Source organism: Cupressus sempervirens, chromosome 9, assembly GCF_028749045.1.
Source record: "Cupressus sempervirens isolate cs-2001-9-10 chromosome 9, ASM2874904v1, whole genome shotgun sequence".
In the NCBI taxonomy this organism is placed as follows: domain Eukaryota; kingdom Viridiplantae; phylum Streptophyta; class Pinopsida; order Cupressales; family Cupressaceae; genus Cupressus; species Cupressus sempervirens.
This window is the reverse complement of record NC_143126.1, coordinates 451,361,637-451,389,619: the sequence shown is the minus strand read 5'-3', so window position 1 is coordinate 451,389,619 and position 27,983 is coordinate 451,361,637. Positions and strand designations below refer to the sequence as shown.

At 38.4% G+C, this 27,983-nt stretch overlaps 1 protein-coding gene across 3 annotated transcripts in view; it reads right to left on the bottom strand.

Annotated features, from left to right (window-relative positions):
* Positions 1 to 282: 282 nt before the first annotated feature.
* The window catches only part of LOC149539259 (RNA-directed DNA methylation 4-like), a 161,783-nt gene continuing 134,082 nt past the window's right edge, over positions 283 to 27,983 (bottom strand). For all 3 annotated transcript variants that reach the window (XM_089800584.1, XM_089800585.1, XM_089800583.1), the window contains exons 7-10: positions 2,118 to 2,239; positions 1,802 to 1,877; positions 890 to 963; positions 283 to 775 (exon numbers count right to left, since the gene is read on the bottom strand). In XM_089800584.1, the coding sequence (XP_089656710.1) occupies positions 609 to 775; positions 890 to 963; positions 1,802 to 1,877; positions 2,118 to 2,239 (439 nt within the window). In that variant the 3' untranslated portion in view covers positions 283 to 608. The remainder of the gene's footprint in view (positions 776 to 889; positions 964 to 1,801; positions 1,878 to 2,117; positions 2,240 to 27,983) is intronic.

Sequence of the window (27,983 nt, the reverse complement as noted above, 5' to 3'; positions counted from 1 at the left end):
ATGTATGAACCCTCAAGTTTTACGTATGGATATATGGATAACCCTAGTATTTGGTGCTTACCACTTTCTAGTGCAAACATTTCAGTGGTGACATGGAGTCATCGCCACAAATATGGCTGAAGTCATGAAGTTGACACTTTTAAATTAGTTGGAAGATGATCTGGTTGATTAAGTTGGTTGTAAATCTAAAAGAAGAAGAAATCCAAAGGACGGTGGTTATGCCTTTAATATTGCATTTCCCATAATCAAAGGAATACTTTGATATCTGTCTATGATTTCAGATTCTTATTCAAAATAGTTATTTAATTTGCAAACCCTTCTTTCAAATGAGATGCTCATATGTTACATAGTTCAATTAACCATTCTTCCAAACTTCTCATATCAACACAAAAGGAGGAAGTATAATTACTCGATCCATTGCTCTCTGTCCATCTGAACATTTCCAGATTTTGCATTTTCCTCAAGCTGAATTATGATTAAAGAATCATAATTCAAGCACTCTAAGAAGGAGACATCAAAACATTCCAGAAACGAGTTTTATTATACAAAAATATTACTATATGACACTACCACTGTGAGGCATTTTATGGGTTAGGAGGGAATCGTGATCATTTACGGAACATCCATCTCTTGTCATCTTCATCAATTGCAGAAACATCATAATCTTCACTATCCTTATCATCACATTCCTCAAACTCAAAAGAATCCTTACTTTGAATTTCATCATCAGTTTCAGATTCCTCTTCAGGGTAGTCATTCAATGGATTGTTCTCATCTGCAACCAAAAATCATTGTTAATTGTCCTTCAAAGAGTTAAAGCATAAAAAATTTACAGGTAGCATCAAAGTTCAACAAAGTCAAATGTTTTTTGATGTGGAATGTCTCTTACCGTTGGAATCATCACTATCACCATCAGATTCTACTAGATCTTCACAGTAAAACTCGTCATCTTCTAAATGCACCCTACAAAGAAAGAACAGCACATATTTATTTGCTCCCATTACAACACTTTTGATACAGATTAAAGAACTTCATATGAAGTACTACTCTTCCTAGAAATCAGTGCAGAATTATTTTTTATCAGAACACAAGGCAGAAGACGATCTAAGAAGTCTTGGCAATCTCTAAGGTCAAAAGCCACAAAAGACTGCTGTACAATTGATAAACTAGAAATCTTTATATTTGAATGCAACCTTCTATTTATAATATATTTTCAAGTGCTTGTGAGTAAGCTTCAGCTGATGCATCAATCATTTTGCTAAAATAATGGCAAGAAAAGCTCTCACCATTTTCAGAGATGTGTTTTCGTAGAGGACCTCATTAAAGGTCTGGAATAGCTAATATGAAGAGCTGATTATTTGAGAATAAACTGATGGCCCTTGGGGAATCAAATAATCATCACGGGTTACCCTTCATGTAGATAATTCTAGTTCAACTCTAGAATGTCAAGCTCTGTATTGATGGATGCCAATCACCAATGTTGGAAATAGTCAATTAAATCAACTCCACTGGATATCAATTTCAAGAAATTCACATTTGCCCAATTTCACCCATGTTTCTCTCAATCTACAAGTTATCAATATTCTAAGGAAGTCTACATTGCCTTTCATGTTATACAGAGTAACTGACCAAGGATAATCTAGGAAAGATCACCATCCTCTACTTGCACCAAGACCAAAAGAACAGGCCACATTTGAGCAACTCTGTTAATAATATGTAATTATTTTTAAAAAGTGAGACTGCAAGATGGACAAATCTAAAAGCAAAATTATTTACGACATATTGCTTTTCCAAATCTTACAATGGATAGTCAGTTGCAACATCTTCAGCCACGTTCCCATTTTTTCCCAAAGTGTAGACATCATAAACATAGTCATCTGCACAAAATACAAATTATCATTTAAGCACTCCACAGATGAATGTTGCAACACCTGATTCTTGCAAATATGAACTCCAGTAGCAAAAATGAATAAATATTTGTTTGCTAGAACCTGTTAATGTCCTTGCCATACAAAGCATCCATTCGAAAGAACATTCAAAAATAGATTAAACTATTGGACGATTTATTCACAATGTAGGTACACAAATGAGCCCAATCCATCCACATGATGACATACCTGTTTCACTAGTCTTTGACAAATGCAACTGAGCTTCAACCTCAGCTGCAGCAGAAGGTAGATATTCTCTCATCAAAGGCAGATAATTACATAACACTTGATCTTCATGTAATGTAGCTTCACTGCAACAGATAAAACTAAGATTAATGGTAGTATTACTCATTAAGTTTACTAGTACCCAAGATTATGAGGAGTATACTGCACATAAGAGTTGATGAAGACATATGATCCCATAGAGGACCACTCTTAACAAAATTGACAAAGAACAAATAGAAAAACACACCGAATTTTGATTTGATAAATTCTTAGTTTATAAAATTTGACAGTAAATATCTTTTAACCTTATGTGTGAACAATCACCCTGATAATCACTTGGAAATGAACAATGTTTGTGGATACCAAAATTAGGCCAATGAAGCTCAAAAAAGTAGTTTTAATTACGATTGATCAGTACTAGAGTAAGATGACCTAAGGTCATGAAAACTAAGTGAGAAAATGCTATCCTCTAAAGAAATGTAAAATAACAATAACAGATGGTTAAGCAGTTTGAGAAGTGGGAATATAGGAGCTAAATGAGCAGATGAAGGGGCAGTCTGAGGAACTTTTGACCCAGTTTAAAGAACAACAAGGTAGGAGTAGTTCTAACACAAAGCAAGGACCTCAGAGTCAAACTAGCAACGTGGCAAGTGGAAAATGTTAAACTTGAGAACCAGAACATACATAAGCAGCAATAGAAATCAAGAACACAAAAATGACAGATAACACAACAAAATTATCCTGGGAAAAACCCTCCTCTGAGTGAAACGACTAAACCCACAAAAATGATGATGCTTTTAATTCATTCTCAAATCCAATACAATGGTTCTTTCTTATGATTGAAATCTTCAATGAATTCAATCAATAAGACTAATTTTCCTTTACCAAATATTTTCTGAGTCTCTGACAAAAGCACTTAAACCATATTAACGAGACTCGCCGCAAGTAACCCGGGTCAGTGAGTCGGGTTACCCTCGCCGGGTCAAAATGACCCATAACCCTAGCTCGATGGGTCACCTTGGGTGACTTGCCTGACCCTCCTGACTTGCAGGTCAGCCACGTGACTTGCGGGTCATGATGAACGTGACCTAGCCGCATCTAGGCAAATCCAGACACCAAAAAGATTTAAATTTTGCTTGGTTTTTTGCTAATAGCTATAGACTTGTTTTAACTTTCTGTTTAACTTAACATATGTTTGGAACATTTGATGATGACTATTGGTGTGATAGATTTTATGGATTTGATATACATTTTGATGGATTTTATATATCTATGTTTTCTATTTCCTTCAAGCACTATTTAGTAATTTACCTTTGTACTTATGCAATCGATGTATGTTTATGTATGTGATCAAATTACCTTCTATTTCATGATGTTATTGTGTCTTTAAGCTTTATTCAATAAAGGGTGCATGTTATGTTCTTTAAATCCTAAAAAATCTCTAAATTTCAAGGGTTTTGTCATGGGCGAGTCCGAGCAGGGTCACGAGTCGAGTTACCCCTGCCGAGTCAAGGCCGGGTCCAAGTCTCGTTACTTTGACTTAAACACAACCATAGAGAACCACTGAAGTTGTTTAACAATCACACACAGATCAAAAGTTATCAGATATTAAATATATGTTTTTCTCTGCACTTAGTGCAAGACTCAGAAGATAATACTCACTAAAAGTCCAAAACAAACAGTGATATGACACAGCAACTATCTTCACAGAGAACATGATACTTTAAGCTTTAAGCTTTATTCAATAAAGGGTGCATGTTATGTTCTTTAAATCCTAAAAAATCTCTAAATTTCAAGGGTTTTGTCACGGGCGAGTCCGAGCAGGGTCACGAGTCGAGTTACCCTTGCCGAGTCAGGGCCGGGTCCAAGTCTCGTTACTTTGACTTAAACACAACCATAGAGAACCACTGAAGTTGTTTAACAATCACACACAGATCAAAAGTTATCAGATATAAAATACATGTTTTTCTCTGCACTTAGTGCAATGACTCAGAAGATAATACTCACTAAAAGTCCAAAAAAAACAGTGATATGACACAGCAACTATCTGCAACCTTCAGAAGAATCAACAACAATACAAGTGTGATCTCCATCACACACAACATAGAGAATTGATGCCAAGGTGAATACCAATGGTCAGCCATTATAACCTATGCAGCAAGATGAAATATGATACGTTGCCCATGATTATTATACACCATTGACCACAATGAAGAACAGTGACAAAGCATGAGCCCAAAACAGATAAGAAAAACGCCACGCCAGCATATAAGTTGACACATGGTAAGATGCTAAGCTAGTGTGAAAATGAAGACGCGGTGCCAAGAAGAATTATAATGATGCTAGGAAATACACTGCCATCATACTAAATGGTGACAAGTCACCAAAATGCTTCCAGCGGCAATATTAAATAGGATCAATCATGATGCCAAAGATAACATGCGAACAAGAGCTAATATGAACAACTGCTATGAACAGAAGTGAAATCAAATAAGGCATCACAACTGGAAAACTGATGAACAGAGAGATGAGCAAGGATGATAGAAAGCTGAACTTGATGGGAGCCAGAGAAAGTCATGGGAATAATGATCTCTATCGCTGCTATAAAATTCAACAGAAAAGGCTCCAACAAATCAAACTATTGAAGACATATTAATGAGAACTTCAGCTCTGAGCCCCCAAAGTTGGTTGACTCAGCTACTGAGCATTTACTTTCTGCTTTTAATGAGCCCTGGATTCTCTCCCATGTGGAGCTGGCAGTAGACTACATAGAAACACTTAGGGCTCAGTATGGAGTTGGTTTTTTCATTGTTAGCTTTTTCATTGTTAGCTAAGTGTAATCTGTTGTAACTACTAACCTCCAAAAAACATAAGTTTTGCTTAGCCCTATGTGCATTGTAACTCAGAATTTGCCATTCTATTATTCAAATTTCATTGCAAATTCATCTTTAAAAGAAAGGAGGACATTTTCAGAGTTACTCTGCTGTAAAATGTTAATGTTTTTGGTAGCTGCAGTAGATATCACTATTACCTGCAAAGTTGATTCTGGACAGTTTATCATTCTATGCTTCTCACAATGATGTTGTCAGTCGGGTCTCTCTTGCTCTGTAATTCATTTTGTGCGGTTTCTTCAAGGCACAATAGTGCCATTGATTACAGGTGGATCAACTCTCATGTAACCATCATCATCCCTACTAAAAGGTTCAAGTGCAAGTTTGTCAACAAATATGAATAGTCAGAACCTGTATAATCATTCAAGTTGTGCTTGAATTAACTCTCAATGGTGTTTATTTTTAATTTAATCTACATTGTTGTTGCCTCTATGTTCATGGGTCCATGTGCCTCCCCAAGATGATTGGAATAACCACATCTTTCGTTGACTCTTCTTTGTGAAACGGGATCTGTCTTTTAGGCTACATCGATATGGACACTTTTGCTGGTAACAGAAAGTGCAAAAATAGGAGGATGATAATGATTTGTAATGTCCCCACTAGTAGGGTTTGTCAGGGACAAGTAATACCTGCAAAAATAAATGTTAGAATCACAATAATAATAAAACTAACTATATTATTCTGCCCCCTAAGTTAACCCCAATCTTAAGGATGTCTCCAGATCGGGCTTCATAGCTCATAGCTACATCGCCATCATCCTAAGAGCGCACCCCTTAAGATTCTTCTTGGATAGGCATCCTCTATCCAAGGCCAATGACATGCATATGTTTGACAACATCAAAATATTCTGGTATGTCGATTATCAGCCATGGCGGACAATGGAGATCTTAAATATCTCACATTCTCCATGCTTCGATATCGACTCTCGGCCATGGCAGACAATGGAGATTTTAAATATCTCGCATGCTCCATGCTTCGAGTTTCATTAGTATCCATGGTATTAACCTCATAGATTAACACAATATTATCCACGATTATGATTCATTAATATAAATAAACACATAAACATAATTAAACAAATATAATCTATAAACATACCTTTCTTACCTTCTTCTTTTGCCAATAGTCACTACCTTTCATAATACAAATCCTTTGAAAAGTCACAACACTTCATAGTTATAATCCTTTCGAAAAGTCACAACACTTCATAACTAAAATCCTTTGGAAAAATCTCAATACTTTATAATCACAATATTTTTGAAGAATCACAACTATTCATAATTATGACCCTTTCAAAGCTTCCCATCCTTTCAATATCATTCATACCTTTTCAAAAAGTCACTTCCTTATTTTCTTTTTGATATTACTTTCCTCTTCCATTTTCCCTTATTAAACTCCTCTTCTCCTCTTCCTTTTTTTTTTCTCCCTCTCAAAAATAAACTTTTCCCTTTTATATCTTAATTTTAAGGAGTCATGTCTATTTGTTAAATCTCTCTTGACTTTTCATTAGATTTAGTTAATTTATATTATTCTATGTTATATTATTTATTTACTTACTTATTTGTGTTTATTATTATTTGTTATGAAATTCTATTTAGAAAGTTTACGTACTTTCTACAATATTGTCTTCTATATTTAATTTTATTTCTTTATTTACTTTTTGAAAACTTTTTTTTTTTTAATTATTTAAAATATCATACTAAATATTATTTCATTAATAATATAGATTAAATAATTATTACTTTCTAGTTTTATAAATATAACTTTATTATCATTATTTATTTAATAACATTTTATTATTTAATTATTATTAAAATTCTATCTTAAAATGGGGATACGACATGATTTAATTTATTGGCAACGAGAGAGCAGAGTCAAGTGACTGATCTCAATGAAGTTTTCTTTGGTGGTCTGCATTCTTATGCTGGTACTGAAGCCCACATATGACCAAATTCACTCTATGGCGTGTTTGGTGATTGTTATGTAATGATTCACACTAGTTCGAGAACCATGAATGGGAGTTAATATTATTGGGCTAATATTTTCATGAAGGAAATAATCTCTGTAATTCCTTTGAGCACATTTTGCTGTGTAAAGCAATTGATGTTATTCTCTTGATCATTGTGTTTCTATTCTGTTTGCAGTTTAAATAATATTGCTCAGCCGTATTATATTCTGTGTGTAATTATGATGACCAGTTTTGTAAATGTGGTTTGTGATTCAAAAGGAGAAACATATATATTTCTGTAGATGTCTAATCCTATAAAGATATGCTACTAGAGATTTTTATGTGATAACAGTTTGTTGAAGAAGTCATTCTTCAATCTGAGCTTGTGAAGCATTGTATAGAATCACTTGTATACTCAATAAAGGATCTAATTTGAGTGTGACTGGGTTTTTCCCTCAGGTAGAAGGGTTTTCCCAGGATAAATAACTATGCAATATGTACTTGTGTGATGTTGAACAATTTATTTGGCCTAGAATTCAGTGAAGCAGGTCTCTGCAGAAATCATCATCAGTAAGTGGCACTTCTGATACTGTTGCAGGTATGCCTGGCACAGAAGGAACATCATGTCCATCTAAATTAACTTCAGCTACATCTGATCGCCATTCAACAACAAGGTCTAGGTCTTGGTTGGTGTTGGTACTGCTGCTGGCAAAGAATTGGATGATGCCCATGCTATCATATCAAAAGGGAAGGGAAAAGCTGTATTGAAATGTGTACCAAGTGAGTCAAGGAGTTCACAGACAAGAATTTACCACTCATAGAAAAGCAGCTTCTGACAGGAAGCCATAGATGAAGCAAACACTACATAATTTAGATTGCTGTTCAATCACCTGAAGCTTGTTGTTTGACTTAAATCCTTTGGGAGCATGAGATTCTTATTCCTTGATCCAAGAGGAAGCCAATGTCTATAAAGAGAGAAGCATTTCACATCCTTGAATAATCTTTATGTATCTTTTATGTAGTTCTTCTTTAGAATAGTAATTTTTGTATTCCTTTAGCATTGAGCTGCATTTTTCTCTTCAGGATAGTTTGATTTTATCAATTATTATTAGTCTCTCTTGGTTGCGAGATAGATTAATTATCTTAATCACACGAGGAAGGGATTAAACATCCAATGTGGAAGTCATGACAACTGGGCGATATGATCATGCATGAGGACTTAGCTTGCAGTCATGTGTCTAAATTGATGTCACATATCAAGGTTGGGTCAGCCTTGGATGGAAGTTTGTTTCAGCAAGATGAAGACACTAAACAACGGAGTCCCTACCGTTGCAATCAGCTACTTCTAAGAGGAGAATATGACATTCCAAAGGAGTTCTGTGAAGAAGTAAAGATGTCAGCTAAATGGGTTGCAATGTTGCAGGGAATAGAATTGCACAGCCCATCTGGATCTGACATTGACAGCTCCGCAAACCCTCAGTAGAGGATGATTGGGGATGTAGTCAAGGACAGTCCTGAACTTTAGTATGTCAGAAGGTTCAAAGGTGTGCACTGAAAACTGTTCCTCCAAGGTAAGCATTGCAAGTAATCTTTGAACAAGGATGTCAGAAGATAGATGCAAATACTTGAAGATTCAGAGAGAGCTTGAGTGGAAGATGAAGAAAGCTGTGTCCTTTGCAGAGGATGAGTAAGCTCGTAAAGAAATTTGATTCTGAAAGCTCCTTGTCTGGTCAAACATTGGAGCCACTGTAATTTATTGTGATAATCAAAGTGGTGAGATAGTGGCCTCTGCTGAGAAGGGGTCTTTGCTGAGAGAGTGTCTCAGCATTCTGTTGTTCTTATTATGTGTTGTAATGCATTATTCTTTGAGAGGAAAAATTTGAAGTGAAAGCTCTTGTAATGCATTTTTCTCTGAGACAGAAAAATTTGAGGTAAAAGCCCTTGTTAATGCATTCCTCCATGTGAGAGAAATTTGAGGTGCAAGACCTTGTTAATGCATTCTTCTCTATGAGAGAGATGTTTGATGTGCAAGCCCTTGTTAATGCATTCTTCTCTGTGAGAGAGGAGTTTGAGGTGCAAGCCCATGATCCACCCTCTAGATGTAGCCATGTGAGACTCCATGACTTAGCACTTACGTTTGTTCGCCCTCGGAGAGTGCCATGGTCAACATCATGATGAGATAACAACATCATTTTGAGTGATTCTATGATGGGCACTTGTGCTCATTTGCACTTCTATACCTAGGAGTAGCCATGATGGATACATTCTCTAGGAATAGCTACAGTGGATGTCATGTTTAGAGACTCCATGAGAACATCACATTAAGTGACTCTTTGATGTGAGCTTGTGTTTATTTCATTCATGGGAGTAACCATGGTGAACATCATGTTGAGTGAATCCATGATGCTATCACATTGAGAGAATCCATGATAAAAAATTGTTCTTCTCACAAATGGATGCAGCCATTGTGACTGTCATGCTGAGAGACTCCATGACATGAGAATTTGTAAATGATATATCCATTGCCAATAGGGAGTGTTAATGTATTTGGTAGCTGGAGGAGATATCACTATGACCTACGAAGTTGATTCTTGACATTTTAGCATTCTCTGTCTCTCATGATCATGTTGTCGGTCGGGTCTCTCTTGCTCTATAATTCATTTTGTGTTCAATTTCTTCAAGGCACGATAGCGTCATTGATTCTAGGTGGATCAACTCATGTAACCATCATCATCCCTAATAAAAGGTTCAAGTGCAAGTGTTGTCAAGAAATATGAACAGCTGGAACTTGTATAATCATTCAAGTTGTGTTTGAATTAACTCTCAGTGGTATTTATTGTTTATTTATTCTACATTGTCACTGGTTCTATGCTCATGGATCCACGTGGATTCCCAAGATGATTGGAATTCATAATGGCATCAGTCATCGACTCTTCTGTGTAACAGGCTCTATCTTTTGGGTTACATCATATGGACACTTTTGTTGGGACAAGAAGTGCAAAAATAGGATGAAAATGATTCAAGTTATCAGCGATGAGAGCGCAGAGTCGAGTGATTGTGCCCTCTTGAGCCTAAACACATGGAATACATTATGAACTTTGCTACTAGTAGGTAACTGAAGCTCAAGACCTTTCCTATCCTCTTAATGACTCTGAATGACCCAAACAATCTAGGCTTGAGCTTATCCACTCCACTTCTCTTGACATAGATCTATATGTAAGGTGTAATCTCAAGTACACCACATCCCCTAAATCAACGCAACAGTCAATCTTGTGCTGATCAGCATACAAATTTTAATGATTTTGTGCCTGCCGTAATTTGTCTTTCAAAGATTGCATTATGTGTCGGTTCTCCTATGCAGAGCACTTTTTGGAGATCTTTGATGGGATTATTGTTCATCCTAGTTACCTTTCTCGGCGGTGGTCCTACGCCCTGCGTATCTCTCTGTGGTCCTTCAAAGTTGGTTCTCACCGTCTTCGGGCTCAAACTGACCATCATATTGACAGCGGGGAACGAATCCGTAAGTTGTGTACTTTAGATGAGATTGAGATAGAGACTCACTTTATTTTCCATTGCCCTATCTATTATGAGATCAGAGGGAGGTTTTTCTACCTATTCCAGGATAGTTTCTCTTTTTGATTTTTTCAATTACTATGATCAGCAGTGCCTTGCACTTTATCTTTAGGAGGCCACTATACTTCGTGATAGTACGTTGCAGTCACTTCTTCCTCACTGGCATACATCTACTCAACTCATTACTGCCTTTTTCACACCCTTATCCCCTTTGCATGGTGTGAAAAGATCGTCTAGTTTTACCAATTCTTCCAGTCACTCTAGGTCTGTCAGACCTCGCACTGGCCTTTTGCATCAGTGGCACTCATCTACAAGTTCACAGAGACAGAACAAAGCTTCTATCCATCGGCAGGCGTATCCTTTTGTGACTGATTTCTTTCAGCCTCGAAAGGACTCTTAGTCTTTGTCTTGGCCTCTCTCTGTTCCTTTTCTTCTTCTTTGTTGTTGTATGCTTTTCTTTCAAACACCATTTGGTGCTCCTGCTATTGTCAACTTTCTTGTTGTAATCCTTCAGTCCCATAGACCTCTTTGTGGTCTTTTGTTGGACATTAATATCATTATCTTATCTTATCTTACAGAAAATATTTCTCCATAGGCACCCTGATATCTTCAAAGAGAAAATTCGCCAAACTAGGAGCCTTATAACCGTATAAAGCCATGAAGGTTTCTGTCATTGGTAAACATTGTGTAGCCAACGGGGTGGTGTCGTCGGTAGGTTTTGTATTCTGTAGTTGACAGGTTGATATTGTTGGTAGAAACTGTGTAGCCAACGGACCCCTTCGGGAAGGTTCAGCGGAAAGTATTTATACCCTGTCTAGGATCATTGTAAATCATCCTATGAAGCATAATGTAATGTTCTGGCATATGCGAATAATATACAGAGTTTTCTGTTCACATTATCTGAATGCATTAATCTAATTTACCCGTACGGTAAACATTTGGCGCCATTTCCCTGTGAACCTGGAAGGTGGGAGGAATGAAGATTAATGCCAAATCAGCTTAACAAGGATCGAAAGAAGGTCAAGGGAAAAGATGGAATCCGTACTATGCAAGAAAATTTAATTTTGGCACAGCAAGCCGAACGCAGGAGGTTTCAGAAGATTGCCGAAAGACACAAAAGCGTGGAAGAACTGTTGTAGAAGACTCAACGGCAGGTGGAGTTGGTGGAAGAAGCAAGGGAGGAGTTTTTGAATTTCTATTCGCCGAGGGAAGAGAATCCAGACGGAAGAGAGTCGACTCACACGGCTCGAAGTGCCGAGGGAGCATGAGCATGGAGTGAACTCTTTGTCCGGGATACACTTTCACAGGGGACAACTTCAAAAGATCCTTCTTCACCAAGGTTCACAGCTATTGAGTTCATCGATGTGGGAGAACAGTCCACCGCTGTGGGAGTGCAGACCACCAGTGTGGGAGAATAGACCACCGGTGTGGGAGTGCAAACCGCCAGTGTGGGAGAACAATCCGCCGGTGCGGGAGTACAGTCCGTTGGTGTGGGATTGCAAATCATCGATGTGGGAGTGCAAAGCCACGTTGTGGGAGTGAACAACGCCAGTGTTGTAGGACCGAACAATGCCCGTACACAAAATCCAGTAGTGATGGCAGGACCAAAAGAAAAGTTGCCAAAATTCGATGGCGATGGTACCGACCCCATCCGACACTGTAAAACATGTGAAACGATCTGGAGGGCAAATGGCATAACTGATGCAGACGAATGGATGAGGCAATTTTCGACAACCCTACGGGGTGTGGCAATTGATTGATTTACGAGTACAGATCCACAAAAGCTAAACAGTTGGGGTAATATTAAAAAGGAGTTTCTCGTAGAATTTCAACTATTGTGCGATGATAATGAAATTGTAGCAAAGATCTTCAATACTAAGCAAGGGAAGAATGAAACTGTCCGTGTCTACACCAGGAAATTAAAAGATTTGATAAATAAAATGGAAAATAAGCTAGCAGACGGACTTCAAAAAAGATGGTTCGTGGAAGGCTTATGCCCGAAGTTGCAAAAGAAAATGAAAATTGTGTTGTCGTCGTCATACACAGAAGCATACAACAAAGCACTAAACTTGGAAAGTGAGTAGAGGACGAAAAAGAAGAAAAAGAATAGTTCCTTCGACTCCGATGACAACAAGTCCACAGGAGAGGATAGCAGTGATGATGAAAACAGTAGCAAGAAGGTCCGCACCCTATAGAAGGACATGATCCGTATGATGAAGAAATTTAAAAACATGCAGAAGGAGACAAAGGCAAGCGAGCTGTGGTGCACGGAATGTAAGACTGAAGGTCATACTAAAGGGTCTTGTCCAAAGAACCAATTCTACGAGATCTGCCAGATCATGGGACATTCCATAAAAGAATGCCCCTTCAATATGAAAACCAAAGGACATTAGCAACTGCTCCTGACACAGGAAGCGTCCGCGTCAGGAGGGAGCGGAAACACCAGTACAAAAGGTGCCACATCGGGTGGGTATAGAAATAATCGATGTGGTCAAAACAACAATAATAGCAGCAACAACAATAATGGCAGGAGGAGTCGAATCTAGTATGATGCGAATGGTTGTCCAATAGTTCAATGCCGAGCATGTAATTTGTGGGGTCATTTTGCGCGGGATTGTACAACAATAAACACACCGAAATTATTATGCAGATGGTGCAGACCCGGTGACCATGAAGATGCCAAGTGCCCAAAATCCGAAGTAAATTTGATTACTGTTGGGACGGACAAAGAGGAGGTTCTAGCAATTACACGGAGGCAAGCAAAGGTGTACCCGGACCCGACGGAAGAAAAGAGGAAATTGGGGGAAGCGTGGGTGAAAATTGAAAAGGCATCACAGGCAAAGACATCTTAGTTGAAAGACATCATCGGCACCTCGGCAAGGAACTCCGCGAAACAAAACATTGTACTTCAGATCTTACAAACGGAGGTACCAGTCAAGATAAGTGACCTCTTTCTCACAATGCCCCAGTTACAGATGACCATTCTGAATTATACACCATTTTTGAAAGCAACGGAGGACATAGGACGGGACAGTAGTGGAACGACAGCAACAGACCCAATGCTTCTGGCACTCACAACAGGAAGGCATCCGACGGTCGTCGAGATGGGGATTTTGGGAAATGTTCTGACAGACACAATTATCGACGAAGGGTCCGGCATGAATGTGTTACCGGAGGATACCTGGAAGAAGTTGGGAAAGCCGACATTGTGGCCACCTACATGCCAATTGCTCACGGCAGACCAGTACGGGATCAAACTGTTGGGAACCTTGAGGGCGCAACCGGTAACTATTAGAACACAACCATTTTTATTGGAGTTCGTGGTCATTCCATTGAAAAGAAACGGATATGACGCTATTCTGGGACGGAATTGGTTGGTGTAAGCAAAAGTAAAACATGATTGGAAATGAAATACCCTATCAATGGAGCGCAGAGGCAAAAGATTCATAATTGACCTGCACACACAAATGGTAAGTGAGGAGGCAGCATCATCAAATTCAGAAGGTGAAGGCGAAAGTGACAACGAAGGAAAGAGGAGAATGGAACCAGACGGAGTATTGAGACTAGGAGGATCGAATGACAACCTAGACTCGGTGAATGGCCTTTTCCACTGGCAGATAGAAGACTACGAACTATTTCCGAGTTGTAATATGTTAAAGGTCGACGAAGGTGAAAAAACAGAGGAAAATGAATGTCCGAAGGAATATAAAGAAGCGGAAGAAGGAAAGGTGATTACAGCTGAAGCTAAGGGGAAGAACATACAGTCCAAACCCAAAAAAAAGAAAGATCCCACCGTCCGGTACACGGTGAATGGACCGCACAGAAAGAAAAGAATGCATTGCACCATAAAATTATTTGAAGGGTGCCGACAGCAAGGAAATAATCTAAATGAGCGACGACAGCAGGTGCAGTGGGCCACGGAGGTGACACAGAACAAACGTAAGGCGTGGCATGATAAGCATCTCAAACTCAAAGGGTTTCAACCGAGGTAGTTGATACTGAAGCACGACAGTCGGAATGGAATCAAATCGGAAAAGTTTAAGGTTAGATGGGTCAGATCATACTAGATTCAGGAGGTCGGGGACAATGGAGCAATAAAATTGTGGACCTTGGACAGGCAAGAAGTGCCTCATGCAATCAACGGGTCGAAGCTGAAGATGTCACATGCAAGGAAAAGCTCATCGTCATTGCAAAATGACCAAGCCCAACAATCTCCCTCATCCTCACAGGTTGGTGAGGTTGGGAGGGAAAATTGAGCAGTTGTATTTTTTGTCTAAAAAAAAAGGAAAAGCAGAGGCATCCTGTGGACAGGGTGTCTCGCAGATAGTTCCACGAACACCTGCCCCGCGGACAGTGTGTTCCGCGGGCTGTTCCGCGAACATCCTTCCATGGGCAATGTGTCTTTCCAAGAGAAGTTTTTTAATAAGGCCGCGCATTCATTTCCGTGGGTGTCTTTTATTTCCACGGCATTGCACTCCATCTTTGGTGTGAAAGTGTTAGACTCCAGCCGTGTTTTTCCACGGGATGGTGTTGGTATTTTAATGCCATGAGTTGTTCATTCCCGCGGCTGATGGCTATCTTTTAAATCCTCCGCGGACAGAATAAATCACAGTCCTGAGCATCCATGCCCAAGAGGAAGGAAGAGACAGCTTCATCGCAGGCAATGATAGTTGTTTTCATTCGTTGGGTTCAAGTCAGGCACAGGAATTTTGCGGAAAAAAAAAAAAAAAACGACGACGGATTGAAACAGTTCGGAATGAGTAACGCATAATGCCAAAAGAAAGGGAAAAAATCAACGGTTGCCAGAAAGAGTGTGAGATCAAAAGGAAATCACAAAAACAGTGTGTTTTATGCAGTTTTGTGTGGGTTTTGGAGTGCTAATTTGGTCTTGGCGGCGAGGGGCGCTACCCCTCGACCCCTCCCTGGAGCATTTCCCTAGGACCCCACGGGGACGGGGGGTAGACATATGATGAGTGGTCTAGTAACAATACTCACAAAGTGCAACCAATTAATTCATGCATTCTCCTACCCAAAAACATAGTTCCTGAGGTACCCTTCCACCCATTTATTTACAATAGATGTTTGTCGATCAATTTGTGGGTAGTAGCTAAACTCAGAGTGAGCTCGATCCCACTCAACTTGGAATTCTCTTGCCAAAAGATGCTCAAGAACCTACTATCCCTATCAATCACGATGTTCTTAGGCATTTCATCCAACATAAAGATTTCCCTAAAAAATAGCTTTCCTACTTGAAGTGTTGCATAGGTGGTTGAGATGGAAAAGCAATGGGCAAAATTAGTAAATTTGTTCACCACCACAAAATTGTGCTTCTTCCCTTGAACCTTCAATAGCCCTCTAATGAAGTCCGTAGCGATCGACTCCCACCTCAGGTTGGAAATGGGTAAAGGCTCAAGTAAACTAGCTAGATAGGTGTGCGCATTCTTATTCTAATGGCAACAAAGGCACTCCCCAATGTACATAAGAACTTCAATACTAATCTCTTCCCAAGTGAACCTCTCCTAGATATGCATGTTATGTCTTGAAAAACCCTAAGTGTCCAACCATGATGCATCATGGGAAGTCCTCAATATCTTCTCCTTCATCTAAGAAGAAGGCACCAAAAAGATTATATACTTGTAGATCATCAAATCATTAAACACAATGTATATGTCATCCTACTCTAACCCCTCTACGACTCCGATGGCCCATAGATCCTTAGCATCTTTTGTTGTAATCAACTCCCTCCAATCAACAGATACCACAACCAAAGAACATAAGGATGGTCTCCTTGATAGTGCATCAGCAACAATATTCTTACTTCCTTTGACATTTTCAATGTCAAATTCATATCCATGCAACTTTCTAACCCACTTTTGTTGTTTATAACTAAGGTCCTAATTCATCAAACATTTAAAAATATTATGATTTGTTTTAATTGCAAATTTTCTCCCAACTAAGTATGATTTGAACATGGTCAAGGAATGCATAATGGCCAACTTCTCTTTGTCATAGATATAATAGTTTTCCTCTACTTCTTGCTCTCAAATGCTATCAAGTGTTTGTCATGCAACAACACCGTGCCAATTCCTTCCCCCGATGCATCACACTCCAACACAGAGGCTTTATAAAACATCTAGAAGGGCTACCAGTGGACAAGATTGCATCACCTCCTTGAAGTGTTCAAAACAATTCTCTTCCTTATCCAAGCACTTAAAAGCCCCTTTCTTCATCAAGTCTGTAAGTGAAGCTACTATCTATGAACATTGAAAACCCTCCGATGAACCTCCTATAGAAACCCAAAATACCAAAGAATCCCTTTAGTTATAAGAGATTGGTAGGGAAAGGCCATTCAACTATTGCCCTAATCTTTTCTGGATCCACTCCCCCTCCATCCACACTAATGATGTGTACTAATAAAGAAGCTCAATCATCCCAAAACCACATTTGGATTCCTTGGCATAAAAGATTCTCTAAGATTTCTCAAAACCTCTAGATGTTGCACATGGTACTAGTAGGTCCTACTAAAAAATAGAATATCATCAAAGAATATCAATACAAATTTCCTTAACTATCTTCTGATGATCAATTTCATACAACTCTAGAAAGTAGTAGGAGCATTTGTTAGCACTTAGCCTAAATGGGATCACCAGAAACTCAAAGTGCACACTATGGCATCTCAAAGCAGTCTTCTCAATATCCTCTATCCACATCCGTATGTGATTGTACCCTAATCTCAAATATACCTTGGAGAAGTAATGTACACCATATAACATATCTATAAGCTCATCTATATCCTAGGGATTGGAATTTGATTCTTAATTTCTTTGTTTAGAGTCTTGTAGTCAATGCACATCCACATGGTATCATCTTTCTTCTTCACTAATACAATTGTCGACACAAAGGGACTCTTGCTAGGTCTAATGTGCCCATCTCCAATAATTCCTCAATTGCTTTCTCTATCCCTTCCTCATGTTTCTTCAGATGTCTATATGGGGTGGTAATCACTAGCTTGTCTCCTTCCAACTTGATCAGATGCTCAATACCTCTCTTGGAACGTACTCTATGAGGAATGTTTCCAAACACCAAATTGTATTTAGATATCAACTTCTGAACATCTAGATGGTAACTAGCCTTCTACTACTTCGTAAATAGTAACATGAAGACAATATGAAGAGCTTAGCAAATGAGCATTAGAAAAAGCAAAGACGGGCATCAAGATCAAATCACACTTTTCAACAAATAGTCAAGCCGGCTTGCACCAATCCAGAATTCAGGGGGTTAATGAATCCATGTTTTGACAAAACAAAATTATAGGTCATTTTCAGGTCTAGACGAAAAACTTAAATAAAGCATAGAGTTGATAATGATGAAAGCCATAGAAGCTCACAAGAGACCATAGTTACCACTTCAGTAGCAAGTCTTGGGCCAAAGGAATCATCATCATCTATCTGTTAGAAACAATTGTCCACCAAGATAACTAGGGGGGTGAATCAATTATCCAACAATTAAAACATTTACCTTCTTTAAACAAACTTAACCATTCAATCAAAGTAAACAACAACCATACAAAGATGCACATAAACAATTACACCACATATGTTGACTAGGGAAACCCTTGATCAAAGGGAAAACTCCATAGGGAATGATGCCCACAAGATGATGTACTTATATAAATATTCCTTGTGAGAGGATGGAACCTGTTAGGAGTCTATTACAACATTTAGTACAATGAGTCCCTGTTAGGAGACTTTGAATCCTTGTTAGGAGATTCCAACCCTATTAGGAGCTATGCCAACCCTGTTACGAGTTGTGGTATAATGTATGCAAGATGAGCCCACTACCCAAACATACAATTTCAACTACAAGAAGGGCTCACTGCTCAAACAAGTAATTTATTGTTATCTTCTTCTTTCCTCTATCCTTTCCTCTGTCTTGTCAACTGTACCAATCACTATCAGACCTTGTAGACCAAGTCATGAACCTCAGATCCAAATACCAAACCTCGGATCACTCAGCAAAACCTTGGCAATGAAGTTTCCTTTACTTCCGCACTACTCTGCTCAACTTCGCATTTCGTACACTCTGGTGCTTATCTAACATTCACAATTCACATATGTCCATACCATGATAAAGGAAAATGTCCTTCCTTTATATCAGGTCCATAAAACAATTCCCTGAGTCGGTTGTTAGTCCTTCTCAATTAATTATTATAGGACCTCATTAAGAACATGTTACACTTGCGATAACCTTAAACTTTTGCCTTGCAACTTGAATAATTTTCCATACATGCAATATTATGACGAGCGAGCTTAGCCACGTCACCACTAACATGTCTCCTCCATGTCCTCAACCTCGATCCTCAAGATATCAACTCTGCTAGGAGGTATAACAAGTTTACCAGAATATGCCTCTGTAAACTCTATCTCAGAACAGACATCACCAAAACTTACATAACTTCTTCTAGACTTATCCTTTCTGCTTCCAACATTAACTGCATATACCAAATACTCAGAAGTATCTCCCATAACCTCATGTGGTTATCATACTGAACTAGTCGTCCATACCAACTTGATCTTTCCATTGTTCTTCTGTCAAATACCACAAAAGACATCAAATATGCTATGTTAACATCAATGACAAGCTCAGTCATGAATGTAACATGTCATCATCAAACCAATCTTCCAACGTTCTTCCAACAATCTCCCCCTTTGGCACTGATGACAACATAGATGAAAAACATCTAGTTCCAAGATTACTAACAAAAGATTGTCCATCTTCAAATCCTCTTCATCAATCATACTCCTCCATTGATATACCTCAATGTGCTCTATACCAAACTATTATTCCGCATACTGTGCTTATGCCGAACTTCTCCCTCAACATACTACCCAACTTCTCCTCTTAGTATAGTGTTTTTCATGCCAAACTTCTCCCCCATTGACATCAATGTCAAAGGTTTCTGCAACCAACATCTTTGCATCAAACTCTGCAACAATTGATACTTATTCAGCTCAAGTGTCAAAAGACACTGTTCACAACAATATGAACAAGAGTCCTAGATGACTCTGTCCATCACAGATACTCCCCCATACAGGAAGCATCAACATCTAGTCCAGACAAACAATGGTACTTAGTTACCCTGGATTGACGCACTCTTGCATCTTCTACTCTGATGTAGGAAGGGGCATAACCCCAAGCATACCTCGCAAATACTCAAAAGTCTCTTTGGGAAGAGGCTTAGTGAATACATTTGCAATCTACTCTTTTGTGCTCACATACTCCAATCTGATTTCCTTTTCAGCAACTTTTTCTCGCAACATATGATACTTAATAAAAATGTGCTTAGTCCTCAAATGCAACACTGGATTCTTAGACATTTACTACGCTTGTGTTGTCACAATGTATAACAATAGGTTCACTGATTTCTATCTTTATGTCCTTCAGCAACTGCTTCATCCAAATGACTTGAATGCAATTATTTTTTGCTGCAACATACTCTGCTTCTGATGTACTTTGAGATGTACAATCCTCCTTCTTGCTTAACCAAGAAACCAATCTTTCTCCAAGAAAGAGGGCTCCTCTACTAGTGCTCGTTCTATCATCCATATTGCCTGCTCAATCCACATCAATATAAGCACTTAAAGTGAAATCATTAAATCTGTCATACCATAATCCAAACTCAAATGTTCCTTACAAATATCTAAGTATCCTTTTCACTGTTGCATAATGTGCTTCTCTAGGATCAGCTTGGAATCTTGCAACAATTCCAATTGCATTTGCTATATCCAGCCTTGTGTGAGTCAAATATTGCAATCCTCCAATCAGAGATATGTACTTCTTTTGCTCAACAATTGGTGTCTCATCCTTTGTAGATAACTTGTGTCCAGTACCCATAGGTGTTCCAACAGGTTTACATGTTTCCAAACCAAACATTTTCAATAAATCCTTCAAGTACTTAGTCTGAGAAATAAAGATTTCTTCTTTATTCTGTATTATCTGTAATCCTAGGAAATATTTCATCTCTCCTATCATACTCATTTCAAATTCTTTCTTCATCTCTTTAGCAAACTTCTTACTTTCTTCATCATTTCCTCCAAATATAATGTCATCAAACCATCATCAATTTCTTTGCAATATAGATTACTATCTACCATACCTTTGCTATATCCAAGCTTTGTCAAATTCTTGTCCAACCTTGCATACCAAGTTCTGGGTGCTTGCTTCAATCCATACAATGCTTTTCTTAGTCTGCATATTATGTCCTTGTTATCTGTCAAAGGACATCCTTCAGGTTGCTCAATGTATACCTCTTCTTCAAGTTAGAACCATTCAGAAATGCTGACTTGACATCCATTTGATATACTTTGAATTTCTTTTGTGCTACATAGGCTAAGAATAATCTTGTTGCTTATATTCTAGCCACTGGAGCATAAGTCTCCTCATAATCTATTCCTTCTTGCTATGAGTAACCTTTACATACCAATCTTACTTTGTTCCTTACAACTTCTCCTTGCTCATTCATCTTGTTCCTAAATACCCATTTGGTTCCTATCACATTCTTGTCTGCTACTCTGGGAAACAATTCCCATGTCTCATTCTTTACTATCTGATCCAATTCCTCTTTCACAGCTTGCTTCCAATAGTCATCTTTACATGCTTCATCTGCATTCTTTCTCTCAACTTGAGATATCAAGCATAGTTCTTCATTCACTCTGCTCCTTGTCATCACACCTTTGTCTTTGCTTCTGATGATCTGTTCGGATGGGTGATTCCTTATCATGTTCTTTCCTAAAGTAGGAGTTGCTATCTCAACTCTTGGCTCTACTGAATGTTCTGAGCTTTGTTCCCTCGTTAGATCTCCTTCATTCTTCAAATCATTGTTAGTCTCAAGAAATACCTCATCATTCCTTGGCTTAGTAACAACATCATCATCTGAATTGTAATCAACTATTCTCTTTTGTATTTTGAACTTCTCATCAATTCTCACATTTGCACTTTCCATAATAGTCTTAGTTCTCAGATTATAACATCTATAAGCTTTGCTTTTCAATGAATAACCAAGAAACATACCTTCATCACTTCTAGCATCAAACTTACCAATGTCATCATCTCTCTTTATGTAACACTTACTTCCAAATATTCTGAAATACTTAACTGTCGGTGAGTGACTTGTCTTGTTTGTGTCTTTCCTGACTTGCACTCTATTCATAGTGTAGACTGTTGTATTCACAACTTCTCTCCAAAATGTCTTGGATACATCATTCTCTACTAACATAGCTCTTGCAACTTCTATAACAGATTTGTTCCTTCTCTCTACAATGCCATTTTGTTCAGGGGTTCTCGAAGCTGATAGATGTCTCTTAATTCAATTTTCCTCACAAAACATGTTAAACTCATTTGAAGTAAAGTCTCCTCCTCTATCTGATCTTAAACATTTAATCTTCACACCAGATTCATTCTTAACTCTATTCTTGAATATCTTGAACTTGTCAAATGCCTCATATTTCTGTTTAAGAAATGCAACCCACATCATTCTAGAAAAATCATCAACTAGAATCATAAAATACCTTTCACCATAGAATCCTTTAGTCTTTGTAGGACCACTAAGATCTATGTACAATCTCCAACTTCGTTGTAATGGTAAACTTCTTGTTGGGAAAAGAAAATATATTATACTTTGCCAAAACACACTCCTTGCAAATTGTGTTAGTAGGCTTCACAATCTTCAGCAAATCTCTAACAGCAAACATTTTACTAGTCCTCACAATACTATCAAAGTTTTTATGACAGAATCTCTTATGCATAACCAACTGTCACCTACCTTTGCAACCAAACATGTCATTTCAGTAGGATTCAACTGAAATACATTACTTCTAGATCTAGTTCCTGTTCCAATTACCTTTCCATATTTATCTCTGATCATGCATGTCTTTTCTGTGAACTGTAACTGATAACCTTTGTCTACCAGTTGTCCAACACTCAAAAGACTGTGCTTTAAACCATAAACAAAGTATACATCCTCAATATTAGTTTTACCATCAAGAGTTATAGATCCAATACCTTTTAATTGGCATACTGCATTGTTTCAAATTCTAACAATTCCTCCATCCTGACTTTTGAAGTCAACAACCTTGTTCATGTCACCAGTCATATGATGTGAACAACCACTGTCAATTATCCAATTAGATTTCTTTTCAACTTGTGATACCAAAGCTACCTTCTCTGGAATTTCTTCTTTAATTGCCACAAATCCAATTTCATCATCACTAGCACTTATGCTTGTTCATCAAAATCATCATCTTCATTTGCATACAAACACTCTCTATCTTTGCTAGGCTTGTAACTTCCCTTATACTTTTTCTCCCTCTTAGGACACTTGGATGCATAATGACCATATTCATCACAAGTCCAACACTTAAAAGATTTTCTTAGCTCCTTTTTCTCTTCATACCAGAAGGGCTACTACTTCATCAATCTTCCTGTGTTCCTCAAATCTGCTAGCAAAATCTCCTCTAGCACTTGTGCTCCTTGATAGGTTAGGTCAAATATTCAAGGCACTGAAAGTTGTCTCTATTATGGTCAATTCTCCAAACTGTCTAAGTTCATTCTCAACTGCTTCAAGTCTTCCAAGCAATGTCTCCTTTGTGAAATCTTTGGTACATGATATCAACGACTGTATCATCTAAACTGCTGACTTAAATGGTGGTGTTAAGTGTCTTCAATATCTTACATATAACCTCATCATCTTCTTTGGTTCCTCCTTCAGCTTTAATTCTTGTAGTAATTTCTTATATCTTGCCTATATATGTTCTTACAAATTCATCTTCCATCATCTTAGCATCTTGAAACGCACAAATCCAACTTTGTAGTCTCAACTTCTTAGAATGTTCATCAGCTTCAAAACTATTCTCCAAAGCTTTCCAAACCAAATGTGAAGTAGCAAGTGATTTTACCTAATTGTACTCAATTTCAGGAAGTGCAGTCAACTATGTTCCCCGGGGACGCGTACCCGGCCTAAAACCCCCCGTTTCGAGGACGAGGACGTCCCGGGGATGGAGGGACAGGTATGGGACGTCCCCCAGCCGTCCCCAAATTCCCTTTTTTTGCAGGGGACGTCCCCGAAACTTGGGGACGTGGGGGGGACAAAAGGGGAACGGCCAGCCGTCCTCGGTACGAAAAGGGGACGTCTAGCCGTCCCCCGACCGTACCGGGTACGGCCGACTGTCCCCCTTTTTTGCAAGCTCAAAACATTATTAAAAAAATATTTGTTGTCTTTTTTGGTCGGCTAGTGGGCCCCACTCCTCCAAAAACCCTAAAATGTATATAACTCAACACATTTAAATTGTTTTAACCATTCTTTGGTTTTCATTTTATGTTGCAGCCGGCTGAAGTTTTCATTTTGCAAGTAGAGGAGGTAATAGTTTTGCTTCCAAGAGCTTGACCAAGGGTTTGATCTTCTATTTTGTCCACCAAGTAAGTATAAAACTCTTTGTGCTTTCATCTATCATTTTTTTAATAAATTTGTAGCTTGCAAAGTCTGATTTTTTTTTATTTTTTCATTGTTTCAGCTCATATATCTATTCAATTGCATATTTAAACACAATGAGCAGCAGTGGGAGTACAAGTAGTAGTAGTGAAGAAGAAAATGTAGAGGTTGATGTTGTTAGTAGTGACACTAGGCAAAAACCCAATCCTAAAGCTGATTTGTTTAAATGCCCTTCCGACATTATGAAGAATTTTGCAAAGGGTCCTTTCAATAGGAAAAAACCTCTTCTCCAATATGTCACACCTAGGCCAAAAGATAAAAAGAATTCGGGAGGGACTAGGGTGTGGGATTGTCATGTTTGTCTTGATGATTTCAGGGGCAGCTATACAAGAGTGAAGTCACATTTTTTAGGTGTTACATGCCAAGGAGTCAAAGCTTGTCCTAACCTAACCGATGAACAAAAATTAGAATGTCAAAGATTGCACTTAGAGGCTGAAATGGAGGGGCAAAATTTGATAGTGACATCACCATCCATTCCCTCACAATCATCTAGGCATATTTCATCCGCCATTGGTACTAGCGGCAGCCCTAGTGGGTCTAGAGGGAAGAGAAAGATAAGTAGTAGTGAGAAGGGCTCGGTGGAAAGTATGTTTAATGCACAGGCAAAGGAGAAGTGTGAGGCATCCATTGGTAGATTCTTTGTTGCTAATGGTATCTCATATAATGCAGCCCGTTCCACTTATTATAAACAAATGGTGAAAGATATTATGAGCATGAATTCCTCATTTGTGCCCCCCAGTGAGCATAAGCTACAAACTACTATCCTAGATGAAGAGTACTCAAAGGTTGCTTTATTATTTGAGAATATGAGACGCACTTGGGTTAGGACAGGCTGCTCTATTGTGATGGATAGGTGGACCGATGTTAGACATCGGCCACTCATCAATATCATTGTCACATCCCCTGCTGGCTCTTATTTTTTGAGAGTCATAGATTGCTCAGGAAAGAAGAAGGATGCAGATTTTCAGTTCACCATTTTGCGAGATGCCATAGAGGAGATCGGGCCCTCTAATGTTGTACAGGTTATCACAGATTCTGCACCTGTGTGCAAATCAGCAGGTTTGATGATAGAAGGTGCTTATAGGCACATATTTTGGACCCCTTGTTGTGTTCATTCCTTGAACAATGCATTGAAGGACATAGGGAAGATTGAATGGGTGAAGCAAGCGGTGCTAGAAGCTGGAGAAGTGCAAATGTTTATTTGCAACCACCACACTTCACTTGCTCTATTCAGGTCCTTCTCTAAGAAGGAGTTCCTCAAACCAGCCGAGACAAGGTATGTCAATTATAATTATAGTTTACTTTTAGTTTGTTTTAACTTTAAGTTATTTAAAAAAATTATTTATAAGTTTTCTTACATGTGATGCTTTTTGTTTTAAATTTTAATCATTAATGTTTAAGTTTTAATTTTTAATTTTAAATTGTTGCTATAGGTATTGCACATATTTCATCTTGATGGAGAGGATGATTGAGGTGTATGAAGCCCTTCAATTGATGGTGGTGAATCCAGAGTGGGGACGATGGTCTCATTCTAAGTCCACTAAAGGAAAAGCGGTGAGGCAAAGGATCCTTGATGAGAGTTGGTGGTCCACAATGAAGTAAGTTGTTGGTTTTTAAATTTACTAGTAGTCTTTTGCTTGCTGATTTTCCTACTAATAATCTTAAAATTCTTAAAATTCTAATTCTGATTTTTTTTTTGTTGGCATTTTGATCTTGCAGATACATTTGCTCTGTCATAGCACCCATTGTTGATGCCATTAGATATGCTGATACTGATGCTCCTAGTTTAGAAGAGATCTATGAGACTATTGACAGCATGTTGGGTAAGATGAAGAGAATTGTTGCGGCAAAGGATCCTACATTAGGCTTTTATGAGGAGCATATTAGGCCTATTGTGATGCGGAGGTGGAACATAATGAATACCCCACTTCATATGGCAGCATTTGCTCTAAATCCCAAATGGTATGCACAGTTGGGTGGAAGGGGCCTCCCATGTGATGATCCTGAGGTTTTGGATGGCTTCACAAAAGCAATTGATAAGATGTATTCAACTCAAGATGCCTCTACTCTTCGTGCACAGTTCCTTGACTTCACCAACCTTCGTGGCCCAAACTTGGGTAAGCCACAAGCAAGGTTGGATAGAGTTGTTTTGGCACAGAGGGATCCTATTGGATGGTGGACTTGGCATGGGAGAGATACACCTAAGTTAAAGATATTTGTCGGTCGCCTCCTTTCACAGGTTGCTAGTTCTTCAGCTGCAGAGAGGAACTGGTCCACATATTCATATATCCACTCTATCAAGAGGAATAGACTTACCTCTAAAAGAGCGGAGAAGCTAGTGACAATGCATCATGCTCTTCGACTTGCCGATCGCCAGACTCCAGAGTATAGGCAGACACCAGCTTTGCGATGAGATGTTGAGCCTGAGGATGTGGCCCAGATAGATGAGGATGACACAGCACCGGGACTGGTTGGGGTTCCATTAGATGAGACTACGCTTCCTGTGGAGGATGACAATGAGGAGGATTCTAATTTTGATGCCATGGATTAGTAGAGGCAGACTAGGAGCAGCAGTCTGCTTCATTTTCTATGTTTTGCTTTTTATGTTGAACATGAACATGATTATGATACATTGATTATATGATACTTATTACTTTATGGCAGCCTATAGCTTTGGGCATATTTTGATTTTGATTTTCAGATTTATGATTTATCATGCTTATCATTATGAGTCTTATGATATTGACAATGGTTAATAACTTAATGTTCATTGTTCAGTGTTCTCTGATATTGTATTGATATGCATTTTGAGAATTGGATACTAAAATACTAAATAGTAAAATACTAAAATCGGATATTATTTCATAGATGGCATTCAAATGTTGTATGTTATGGTTCTATAATGTTTAAATGACATGCTTTGTGCTTAGTTTCATATGAATGACATGTATATTTACAAATTTCAATGTATATACTATATTTTAAAATTTTCCTATATATATAGCCGTCCCCGTCCCCAAAATTGCCAAAAAAATTTGCCGTCCCGGAAACCCGTCCAGCCGTCCCCGTACCGGAAACTTGGGGGAACATAGGCAGCCAATAATGCTTCTCTAGCTCTCATGTCACACATGAAAAGATCTCTTTCTGCCTCAGAGCAACTTTCCAAATCCTTTTCTTCAATGATTGTTTTCGCTGATTTTGTCAAGATCCAATATCCCGGACCCATACACAACAAATGTGTCTTCATCTTTTCCTTCCAACTTTCATAATTTGTTCCATTGAACTTCGGACTATCTTTCCTGAACATGTTCGCTATGGATCTCACAAAGCTGTTAAACTTTTTCTTCAAGGACCTGATGCTCTGATACCAATTGTTAGAAATAATAGTCCACCAAGAGAACTAAGAGGGGGGGGGTGAATCAGTTATCCAACAATTAAAACATTTATCTTCTTTAAACAAACTGAACCATTCAATCAAAGTAAACAGAAACCATACAAAAATGCACATAGACAATTACACCAGATATGTTGACTAGGGAAACCCTTGATCAGAGGGAAAACCCCAATGGGAATGATGCCCACAAGATGATGCACTAATATAAATATTCCTTGCTAAAGGATGGACCCTGTTAGGAGTCTATTACAACATTTAGTACAATGAGTCCTTGTTAGGAGACTTTGAATCCCTGTTAAGAGTTGTGGTATAATGTATGCAAGATGGGCCCACTGCCCAAACATGCAATTTCAACTACAAGAAGAGCTCACTGCTCAAACAAGTAATTTACTATTATCTTCTTCTTTCCTCTGTCCTTTCCTCTATCTTATCAACCCAAGCAATCACTATCAGACCTTGTAGACCAGATCACGAACCT